The 12,386-nt window shown below is 39.1% G+C and overlaps 1 protein-coding gene across 2 annotated transcripts in view; it reads left to right on the top strand.

The window, feature by feature from the left end:
• Positions 1-1,305: 1,305 nt before the first annotated feature.
• The window catches only part of SI (sucrase-isomaltase), a 155,808-nt gene continuing 144,727 nt past the window's right edge, over positions 1,306-12,386 (top strand). The window contains exons 1-4 of one of the 2 annotated variants that reach the window (XM_054040389.1): positions 1,306-1,388; positions 4,221-4,338; positions 6,840-6,913; positions 11,429-11,549. In XM_054040389.1, the coding sequence (XP_053896364.1) occupies positions 4,221-4,338; positions 6,840-6,913; positions 11,429-11,549 (313 nt within the window). In that variant the 5' untranslated portion in view covers positions 1,306-1,388. Of the gene's footprint in view, positions 1,389-1,624; positions 1,883-4,220; positions 4,339-6,839; positions 6,914-11,428; positions 11,550-12,386 lie in introns of those variants that run through there. The other variant, XM_054040390.1, reaches the window with a different exon arrangement.

Raw genomic sequence — 12,386 nt, 5'->3', positions numbered from 1 at the left:
GTCTGTATCCACAAAAAGAACAGGAGTACTTGTGGCACCAATTTGTTAGTCTCTAAGGTGCCACAAGTACTCCTGTTCTTCAAACAGATATAGAGAACAAAAATCCAACTGTTATGCCCCAAAGCAGAGCAAAAGATTGCATTTTTACTAACCCAAACAAAACTACTTTGAAATGCCATATTGTGATGTTGTTGAGAGGTGCACATTAGAACCATCTTCACTAAACTTATACAACTAATACACAGGAAGTGTGTTAGAATAGCACACACAAAGACAAAGGGCAAGACAGTTGAATGGATTAAAACAGGCTGCATTTCAAAAACAGTGAATCCGTGTGAGTGCTGACACTTTTAGATTGAGATGGATGACTACTGGAGCCACCAGAATGCTGTACGTGTACGATTGATTCTCTTTTCTTTAATGCTGACTAGTGAAAAAGAGAAACGTTCCATTCCGGCTCTGTGGGAATGCTTCACTTTTCAGTGGTTGCCACTAGGAGGTGGAATGTTCAATAAACTGATTAAATAACACCTTTTAATTTGCAATGTGCACTGCATTCAGAATGCACTGTAAAGTACGTTTTAACAGAATAGAACAGGCGTTTGATTTCGAAGTGAGGCTTCTGTAGAGGGGGGAAAACAAAAAACCTTCACATGTCTTTTCAGTAAGAAAAGCAGGTAAAACTGTGTCCCCTACAAACATTTTAGTGCTTCCCCCCATAAGCTTTCATCTTTTTCTCACTCTTTGGATATATATTGTGTCTTATTACTGCTATAATATTAATAGTAATGTCAATAATTAATTCACAGATGATTCCTGCAAAAGTTTTAATGGTCAAAATCTTATTAGCTTTACAGTGTTGTATGCAGCATTGTTTAGCCATGTTGGCCTAAGGCTATCAGAGAGACAAGGTAGGTGAGGTCTTATCTTTTACCAGCTTCTGTTGGTGTGAGAGACAAGCTTTGGAGTTACACAAAGCTCTGCCTCAGGCCTGGGGAAAGGTACTCAGAGTGATGCGGCTAAATACAAGATCAAACAGATAGATTCGCATAAATAGGTTAGCCTGCAGGCTAACCCGCACAACACTTTCAAAAGACGAGCCTGGGAACTTAAATTCATAATTTTGCTTGACACTAAAAATCGTGGTCTTAATAAAGACACAATCTGTAACCCATTAACCTCCCCCCTTTTTTTGTCCTATGACTAACGGGGTGTTAACATGCCACTTCCTCTTGAGCAGTTCCTTAGAATATGTGCTAACTACTTATGCTAAACTATCTGTTTGATTTTTGCATTTAGCTGTGAGTCCGAGTACCGTCCGCAGACATGAGGAAGAGCTCTGTGTAACTGGAAAGCTTGTCTCTCTCACCAAGTTGGTCCAATAAAAGGTATGACCTCACCCACTTTTACAGTGTGATTTTTAAATAGTGTTCCATAATCGGAAAAAAGCTAAGTGGTTTATAATGTAATGAAGGCAGAAATAACAGATAAGAAAAATGAAGTTTAGATGAAAACGAACTGAATGGATCAGCAAAAAACTGCAGGCATGTCCCCTGACAATAGGTGTTGTCATCAGGTTGTTGCTACTCTTCTACTTGTGTACAGTGATGTGAGTGATAATCTCAGAGGAAATGATTATTAATTAACTAGCCATTCTCTGGCTGCAATATACATGCAATATCCATGGCAACCATTTTCAGTGCAAAGAGATTTTACAATCTGCCTGTGAGTATGTATGGACCTTCCACTGATAGACTAGTTAACAAATAATGCAATAAACTGATAGGGCTCAATATAAAGCTGGAGTTTTCAAGTTGAACCTTCAGTGCCAGAGGACCGGAACAAGAGCAATGCACAGACGGTGAAACAAAGGGGTTTTGAGGTATGTGCTTTTATTCATGGTTTTCAAGTTTCAAGAGTATATATCACACAATAAGATTTGTACTGTAAATCCTCATTTTCAACTTCTCCGTCCCTGAGAAGTGCAGAGTTGCAAGACCGCGTTTCATTCTGTGTTCTTTGACAAAACCTTTAACCTTACGGTAGATCTCAAAATGCTGAATGTTGCCTTGCAAGGTTCCTGATTGACATATTTGTGGAAAGGGTTAATTGAGAACTTCAGCCAGGAATAGCTGGATTATAATTTCTTTATTGCATAGAACAATAGGATTTTCAATGTAGTAAAAACAATTGCAGGCTGAAAATACAATATTCCCTGGGAAGCCAACAATGTTATGGTATGGAAAATGTCTGGGAAACCTTATATGAATGTATGGTGCAGTTTATAAAAGTATTTTTGTTTGATTATATTCTGAAAATTATATATTGAATTTTATCCTAGCTTTCACTTTCCCTTGAAGACTGCTGCTGTTTTGAGACTGGTCTTTCTAAATGAGTTAATAAACTACCTCTTCATTCCTATGACTGTGAGGCTATTAAGTGAGTGAGGGAAGGGCAGGGCAAGTTACATGGAGGCTGCAGGGGGAAGAGCATTAAGTTTAAACTGTTCTGATGTCAAAAAGCTTTCCCCCCAGTATTGCTGATTATTGGAATACCTGTCTAAGTGTTTTAAAAGATCAGTGCAATGAGCAGTACTATACAATTTGTTCTTATTTTAACTAAATACAAGAAACTTATTTCTCTGTATTTAAGCCAATTTTGTCAGATAAAATGCTTTTAAGCAAATGAAAAATGCAGTTACTGTTGCTGGTATATTAATCTGGAGGTTGGAGATGTTTTAATGAGTTTTATTGCTGGCATATAGTTAAACATTAATGGTACCATGTTGTTCTTCACATGAGATGGAGCAGTGGACTGTGTAATAGCCTGAATATTTCAACAGTAAGCCCTGGTCTACACAATAGAGTTAGGTCGAAGTAAGGCATCTTACATTGACCTAACTTTGTAAATGTCTAAACTAAAAGGCAGCTTCCACTGATGTAACTCATCCACTACATTGACGAGGCATAGCGCTTAAGTCAATGTAGTTAGGTAGACTCGGTGTCAGTGTAGACGCTACATCGACTGTTGCTGCTTTTCAGAAGCCATCCCACAAATGCCCCACTCTGACCGTTAAATCAGTGCAAGTGCTTCTGGTGAGGATGTGCACCACCAATACAAGCAGCATAGTGTGGACATGCAAAAGCAGTTTAACTACTGTGGTGACTGTACAGCAATGTAACTTAGGTTGACTAAATTTTGCAGTATTGACTTGCCCTAACCGTTTGTCAATGATAGCACTTTTCTAACTTTACTAAGTGGGCTGTTGCTTTGGGTATCTTGTCAGAACAGCTGGTACATTCACCCTTGCAAATCACATGCTAAAAGATCAGATATGCATACCAAAATATTAATACAAATTCTACAGATAATCATTTTGAAAACACATCTGTGTCAATAGGCGCATGCCTTGCTCTGCTAGTGTGGACTGTAGTAAAGCAAAATTTGGATATAGAAACTGAGTCACACAAGGAAATGCATGAATTTTATACAGGAATTTGGCCTATAACCCCACCCACATTATCTGCTTTAGGTATTACAAGCTCATCTCTCTGTCCTTCTCAGTATGCTACATCAATTTAAAATGACAATAGTCACTTCTGCCTTCTCAGAATTATACCACTTAAGTAATTACACCAGCTTAATTCACAATAGTTTCCCCTGACTTACTGATATGTAACTTATACCACCATTTATGTCACCATTAATCTGTAATATAGTTATTATTTCCACTATACAAGGCAGTATATAATAGAGCTCTTCAACATTTTTTGTCAATTTTTTTGGCAAAATACATCCTGACAACTTTTAAGGAAATCTTCAAATTTTTGGAAATATTGGGTGTTTTTGTCCCTCCCCCTCTCCCAAAATTGAAAACCAAAATTTGGGGTGTTTTGTTTGCTGAAAACTTTAACCAAAAAAAAGTTCCTGGGAAGTTCAAGGAAAAGCTGAAAAGTTTCATGGAAAAAAATGTATAAAATTATTTTTTGGGGTTTCCTAGAAATTTGTCACAGAAAATTAAATAAATTTCCTGACCAGCTTTAGTAACTTACTCTGTTTAACGGATCTGAACATCAGAATATTACTTTGTCTGTGAGGTGTGGTTGAATTTTAACTTCTTTGATCAAAGGACACATTCTTAAAGCAAATATTTACTAAAAAGCACATTCCTGAAACTTTTTTTGTGTTTATTTTTTACAATGGTGTTGATCTGTGGCTAGATGGGAAAGAAGAAGTTCAGCGGATTAGAAATCTCCCTGATTGTCCTATTCTGTTTGGTGGTGATTGTAGCCTGCATTCTGGTTGGACTTTTAGCAACAGGACTATCTGGACTCCAAGGTAACAGTTGCTATTTATCATGATTATTGTAGAATTCAAAGGTCAAGCCAGGAATAGTCCCTGAATTTGAATTGCTCGAAGAGGGAATGGATTAGATTTGATTAACAAAACGAACCATGGTATTGACTCTTAGAGTCTAATCAATGCCCACTAAAGTCAGTAGGAGTCTTTCCAGAGGATGATGGATCAGGCTTATAGACAAAATTCAAGCATGAGCGCATGTAACGCTCCGTGTGTTTATATGGTGTCCTTCACAAAATCAGTGCTTTTGTGTATAGAATGTAAACTCTTTGAGATACAGACTGCATCTTCCTGTGTATTGGTAGTGTCTAGCACAATGGGGCCTTGATGCTGACAAAGCACAGTGGTTGCTCCCTTTTTACAGATAATGTTAATATTTATAATGAGTAAAAAAACTAGAAAGATTAAAAATTTAAAGCAGTTAAAAATAAATGCAACTCCTCTCCTCCCAGCCCCGGCACTGTGTATTTCTTCGAGTTACTTTTTTAATGAGGAAAGTGGAATTTCAATATTTTGAATAACAACCAATAGCTCTCCAAAAGCAAGAGAAAATTTAAGAGCTCTTCATATGTTATGTCAGAGAACAACTCTGGAATTGCTCCAGCCCATAACTCCATGAATATGTACTGTGTAGGAATGAAACATACTTCAAAGATTTTGACCCATTCGATAACTGTATTGATAAGATACATTAATATCTTATCAGATGATTAAATATAGTTTGGTCCTTTGATGTAAGTCTCCCCATGTTTTATACTTTGAATTAATTAGTTATACCATTTAGAATGGCTTGTAATCCCTAATTTGTAACTAAATCCAAACTGATTTATTTTTTCAGTGAGATTCTCTTAAGTGTGGAAGAAAATATCATAAAAGAGAAGAGTTTTCTTTTAATGAATCAATAAATTAGAAGAAAATTTTGTTTAGAGGTAGGCTAGCATACAGAGCCAAATGTGCAAGGAGCGTCGGTTTTGACATGGTCACATTCTGCATGCATCCTCACTTGCATGTGAAGACTGGGTAATCAAGCCCACAGTTTGTGCATGCAAATGGCAGTGTGTATAAAAGGAAGTGATAAATGCTAACACAAAGTGAATGTGCTCAGGTATTGCTGCTCAGGTATTGCTGCTCACGGAGGCAGATATTTGCATTTATTCGTATCAGCTTTTGGACCTGAACATATCTACCTGGCCTAGCCGTTAAAAAAAGAAACAAGCAAAACCCCACTATATAACGCTCAAGCTGGAGTAATTATTTGTAGGCCTCAGTTTGGAACCTAATTTACAAACTAACTAAATTGAAAAAAGGCCACAACTTCCGATGGGCACGTGCAACACCCCTTATGATACTATCTGGCAGTGGAGGCTCTTGGGTCTCCTCCAGTTCACTAGAGCCCAGGGGTGAAAGTAAGTTAAAGGACTTACTGGTACACGGAGTCCTGAGCAGAGGCGTGGCCTCAACCAGAAGGTGGTGGTGGTGGGGGGGGAAGGGGCTTTAAATCAAGATTTAAAGGCCCTGGGGATCCAGCTGCGGCTGGGAGCCCCAGGGCCTTTAAATCATCCCCGGAGCTACCAGCTGCAGAGGCGGCTGGGAGCCCCGGGGCTCAGGGGTGATTTAAAGGGCCAGGGGCTCTGGCCACTGCGGGGAGCTCCGGGCCCTTTAAAGCACTGCCCGAGCCCTGCTTCCAGAGCCCCGGGGTAGCGGTGGCAGGGCTCAGCCAGCGCTTTAAAGGGCTGGGGCTCCCCACAGCGGCAGGAGCTCTGGACCCTTTAAATCACCGCCGGTGATCGCTACCCGGTGATCGCTACCCAGGGCTCCGGCAGCAGGGCTCGGGAGGCAATTTAAAGGGCTCTGGGCTTCAGCTGCTGCAGGGAGCCCTGGGCCCTTTAAATCACCAGCCTGGGGAAGCTGGTCTGGTCTGGCACGCCATACCGGCTTACTTTCACCTCTGCTAGAGCCCCACAAATTTAATTATAAAAATCTTCATGGAACATCTTCTTAGCTCTGGAATATTCGTGTTTCTGAGGATGCCCAAATTCTGGATACTGTGGAAGGAGGCATACACAGGGTAGGAAGCACATATAAGAGCAGCAGAACAATATCATGAATATGGAGCAAAAGTCCCTCCATTTTTAATACTGGGTGAATTTTAAATGAAGTGATGTGTGATGAGAGTTACAGGACTTCTTTGAAACTTTATCACATTCTGCATCTTTATTTTCAGCCGTAACATTAAAAAAAGTTGGGCATACCTAGGAAGAATTCTGTGCTATCTTGCGCCTTGCGTAGTTATATACACCTAAGAGAAGTAGGTCCCAGTATGATTACATCAGAATGGCAGTGTTTTATACCTATTTTGCTTAGAGGTACATGCCTGCACAAGTTTGACGGTAATGGGGAATCAGGCCTTTAGATTTAAATTATTTAAGTATGTAATTAAGCTATTTCTATCATTAATAATCCATTCATTTTTTTAACAGACTTTTCTCCAGACTGTCCAGCAGTAAGCTTCCAAGAGAGAATTGACTGCATTCCAGATCGAGGGGCAACAAAGGTCTGAAACATACATGAGAGGTTAATTAGAAAATGGGCCATATACAATGAAACTTGAGATTTGATTACAAAAACAACATTGTGTACATGAGGAAAACTAAAGCCTGTAATCTGGGAGCTGTAGGATGGGATTCTCAAAAGCTCTCAGTGCTGGTTTATCTCTGCTCCCATTGGAATCTGGGAGTTTTGCTACTGATGTCAGTGAGAGCAAAAGTTAGATCCACACTGGGTGCTTTGGAAAATCTCACCCGTAATATATAATACAACCTCGCTCTGCTGAAACCATTCCTTCCTTCGTTCTCTGACATTCACATATTAACATTTATAATGGCACAGTCCCCGGATAGGCTGCCCCACCTGAAACCCTCTTCCAGTCCCCCTCTCCCTGAGTGCAACCCTTTCAAGCGGCAGGCTTGTGCCTCCATTTCTCTTTGGGGTGAGATACCACAATCACAGCACTCTTGAACAGGGTGTCCAGTTTACACCCCCTGTTTGCTAATTGTGATACCTAGAAAGCCCAGTGGACTTGGCACTCGCAAGTGTTCCCCTTCAGGAGCCTGTAGTCAGTAGCAATATGCAGTGGTACAGAAGCAACTTCTCCAAAACAAAGCATGATTTATTTTGCCAGTGCTCAGACAAAGGGTGTTAAGATAACACAGACCTATGTGCATACTGTCTTACCTACTCTTTAGAGACTAACACATTTATTTGGGCATAAGCTTTCCTGGACTAAAACCCACCTTAACTGATGAGTCTCATTAGAGTTGGTATGGCAACACCCATTCTTTCATGTTCTTTGTGTATATATATCTTCCTACAGTATTTTCCATTGCATGCATCCAATGAAGTGGGTTTTAGCCCACGAAAGCTTATGCCCAAATAAATTTGTTAGTCTCTAAGGTGCCACAAGTACTCCTGTTCTTTTTGCTGATACAGACTAACACAGCTACCACTCTGAAACCTGTTACCTACTCTTGACATTCCTCTACAGCCCCCAGCTAGACTTGATTTAGCCTTGGTATCTCCTGTTCTCTTGGGGGCCAAGTTACAGCCTGGTTAATGCAGACCCTGGTGCTCAGTCAGTCTGAGTCAGCTTTTGTAGCAGCTGACAACTTCCCCGCCACCCCCTCTGTAAGGCAGATCTTTTCACAGATCAGGCTCTTTTGATCTTCTCACTCTTGGCAAAACAACCCTGTCAGTTGAAACTGAGGAGTTCGGATGATATTTCAGGGCTATAAACCAGGCTAATGTGATTTGAGGGGAAGCTCCTTATCTAGGCCATTGTTTTACCCTTTCTGCCTATCTCTTTAACAACTTTGATCTAACTGTGCATTCAAGCAGGGTAGGATCACTCATATGGCCCTCAGTGTATCTGAAATTTATAAAAAGTAATGCAAATATTTCCCAGTGCTCCATGAGCTACATATGAGATTTCTGAATCTGAATCCTTCCCATGTCATCAGATAACACTCAGAGTATGAACAAGACTCCTCCCTCCCTGTTTATCATGCTGCTTGCCAAAATGGTTACCTTGTTGTGTTTCTATAACTTATCTTCTTTACAAGAATAGGTTGTTGGCCTGTCACTGAACCCCCAACCTGGAGAATCAATTGACTTCTTTTCATCTAGTACCTAACCTTTGCCCTATCTGGCTTGGGTGGTCCTCCCAAGATCTAAACCTCCCACCCATCTAGCTCAGTCATTGGAACATACCAGTCTTCCTACTGTGTCAAGGTGCAGTCCCCAGGAAAGAATATTATCTTGTGTGTCTGCATCTTGCTTCCATATCAAGTTTTTAGTCTCAATCTCTCTCTCTCTCATTTTCAGATGAGCACAGAGACCTTCCTAGTTAAGAATCTACTGTTAGATACTTTTCTTATGCAATGGAAATATTCTCATTACAGTTTTTCTATCTTTGCCCTTAAACTCACTTTTATTCCTCTTTAAATTATATATTCTCTTCTGATAGAAGCTGGTGATTTGTATATTCCTTCCCATCTCTCCCCCACATCTAGTGGGATTATTTTTTGTATGTGATGGTTAATTCCAGCCATTCAAAAAATAATCAAAATATCACTAACATGAGAGAATTCCCTGACGAGTCCCAAAGATCACAGTTGCTAATGCTCTTGTCATTCGATAGCTTGTATTATGCTATATGGTTCAATAATATCCTGCAGGTAAACATATTGTACTCCCCTGTTCTTTCAGTGGGAACAAATTGGTTTCCTATCTTGCTCAAGAAATAGTGCACAATATAGGTGCAGTCATGCAAATCTCTTGAATCTTTATTTGGTACCTTTGATCTAATCTTCCCATGTTAAATGGGGCACTCATCCTTCAGTAGGAGATGAATGCATGCATTCAGCACTTTGTTTACTGTGAGTCCCATGGTAAGTCTAGGGTTGTATTTTTCCCCCACTGTGATTAGAAGGCTCTGTTTGAAAACTAAATAGAAAGGATTTGAAAGGTGAGAACCAATGCTGAGCCAAAGATTTGGATGATTGTTGTATATGTGATCCTTAGGCTTCGCTAAGGTACAGCAATTTTTTGATCTAATATCCTTTTAAATATCCCTAAAACTGGTAGTAATAATATCAGAACAATTCATTTATTTTTCTATAGTACCATAAAATGAAGTATCAGCAATAGTGTTGATCCAAATTTTTTGTATGAGAAATGTTTCATTAGGAAAGTAGCCTTAAAAGAAGGGGTGTGGATTAAAAAATTTTCAATACACATCCTTGAGCGATGTAGTTACACCGACCAAAGTCCCTGTGCAGAAAGTGCTACATTGATGGGAGAGTTTCTTCTGTCGACATAGTTACAACTCTCAGGGAGGTGGAGTACCTATGTTGGTAGGAGAAGCTCTCCAATTGGCGTAGGTAGCGTCTTCACTAAGCGCTCCAGTGGCACAGCTGCACCGGTGTAAGTATAGACAAGTTCTTAGTCAATAACTGCACTTAAGTGAAGCAAGCACAGGGAGAGTTTGAAAACCAACAGAGCAATTTAGATTCAGAGATGAATGGAAGCCAGCAAAAGCAATGGAGCACTTGGTGATAGACCTGATTCCATATAACAGAGTTTATATCTACAGATCTATCTAGCATAACGTTGCTGAGCTCTGCAGTGACAGTTGAAAAGTATTCTAAAGGGATTTGTTAGATCTGGCTGGAAAACAGAAAAACACTTTCATAAAATTGTTTCCATTTTATTTAAATCAAATTTAATTTTTGTCAACATTTTTTCACCAACTTTAGGATCTGTTAGGGTAGATGGGATGTCTAATTATGATACTAATTTCCACTGATATTAGTTTACAATATCACTAGTGCACTATGACGCAAGTGGTCAGTTATATCCGTACTGAGAGAAAATATGTAGACATCAGAAACAATATGAAGTTACCAAAAACTGCTTTTACTTACAAATGTATAGCGCTTGGCAGACAATCTGTAAAGAAATTAATTTCTAACAGAAAAGCTAACTTCACTGAAAAACTTATTTGTTTTTGTTTTGGGTTAACCTGAAACATTTTTTTTAAAAATTCAGCCACCAAAGTGAAAAATTGGTTATTCACACAACTCTACTCATGATTCAGATCAAAGAAACAGAGATATAGACTTATTAGTTCTCAATTTACTATATGATGTGGGCTGATTGCTATCCACCCACATCTTATAGTAAATTAGGAACTAATAAGTCTCTTCTGTTTCTTGCCAAGAGTTTGCGTGTGATTGGTCCATGAACAGGTGAGAAAATTGCCAATTGCCTGAATTATTTGTACATTTTATTTTAATTTTGGAAAAGACGACTACATTAATGGAAGGCAGGTGAACAGTGAATTATTGTGGAGTATTTCCTCATTTACGCTGATATCACTGTATTATTTAGCATAAATTTAACAACAGAAAGTGTTATGTTTATGTGAACTCTCCATTTAAAAAGTACAAGTCTTCCATATTAAACTATCAGTGGGGAAAGGTCAAGAAGATTTGGAGTTTAGTTTTGGTCCAGAAGTGCACGCAGATGTTTTTATACTTATCTGAACCATGAGTGAAACTATTGGATTGTCCTAAATGGACTAGAAATCTGATTTAAAAAAAAATAAAAAAGTTTTCTTGAAGTATTTCAGTATGTCCACTTCTGGTCCTAGCTGAAATTTGGAAATAAATACAAAAAATCATTAAAAAAAATTGTATCCAAACATTTCAGAACCTTAAAAAAGACTCCCTTGCAATGTGGTTTTCAGAATGGGTGAAAAGTCAGACTTCTTAGTTTTCCTGAACTAATTCACTCATTTCTACCTTGGATCTAGAAAAGCCATTCTTTGCTTCTATCATGTTCTTATACAGTCAAACAACTATTGATTTCTCCAAAGAGGAGTGCTTGGGAATGTTATAACAAAATTTGCTGGTATTTGAAACACACATGATGCATGATTTTCCATCTAGATTGTTATTTGGTGCTAATCAGTGCTGTTAATATAATCAAGTTCTTCTTTGCCTTGAAACAGAGCTTATGTACGCTGCGTGGCTGTTGCTGGAGTCCACAAAATGACACAAGCATACCCTGGTGCTTCTTCTCCAAGAGTCATGGGTATAAAGTAGAAGGAGGTGTAAAGCAAACAAATACAGGTAAGCAGCAAGCTGTGCTCAAGCAGTAAAGTACATCCTTGGTGCCCATTCTGCTTGTCTACATCAGTTACCTGCATAATGCAGAGGTTAGAAGTACCCACCAAGGCAGAATCAAGCTGGTGAAGGCTACTTCCCATCTACCCAGAGCAGGTGGAACGCTTAAGCAAATTGTGTCCTGTTCCTGGAGCACTGCGATAACACATAGCACTATACCCAGGGTTTGTGGCAAAGCCATAATTTAGCCCTGAGTAACTGCATGACATGGAGGAAACCCTTGTCCTTTCTTGCCCAATCCCCTTTACTTGTTACTCTCAGTTGTTGCATCATGGGTAAAGTTAAATAGAAAGCTCCCTGGAGGAGGGGCCATCTCTTTGCATTTGTGTTGTAATGTTCCCTGCATCCTTTTGAGGTCTGTATAAATTTTTTTATATATGAACCTACCATGTAAATCTTTATAGTACATGTAATGATTTTTATAGTAAGTCTTTTCAAAGGATGCACACCAAATGCATTAATCCTTAGGGATTCTATAGTAACTGTGAGGCGTAGATCTGGTTTATAATAAAAGATTTAGAAATCCTGACCTGAGGAAACAACAACAACAAAACTAGGCATGTTTAGTCTTGAGAAAAGAAGATTGGGATGGAGGTGGGATGGACCTGATAAGTCTTCAAATACATTAAGAGCGGTTATAAAAGAAGACTGTGATCAATCATTCTCCATGTTCACTGAAGGTAGGACAAGAAGGATTGGGCTTAATCTGCAGCAAGAGAGATGTGGATTAAATATTGGGAAAAAACTTAGGTTTCCAAGGGAGGTTGTGGAATCCCCATCATC

The sequence above is a fragment of the Malaclemys terrapin genome, chromosome 9, assembly GCF_027887155.1.
Source record: "Malaclemys terrapin pileata isolate rMalTer1 chromosome 9, rMalTer1.hap1, whole genome shotgun sequence".
NCBI classification, from domain to species: Eukaryota; Metazoa; Chordata; order Testudines; family Emydidae; genus Malaclemys; species Malaclemys terrapin.
This window is presented reverse-complemented; position numbering and strand designations above follow the sequence as displayed.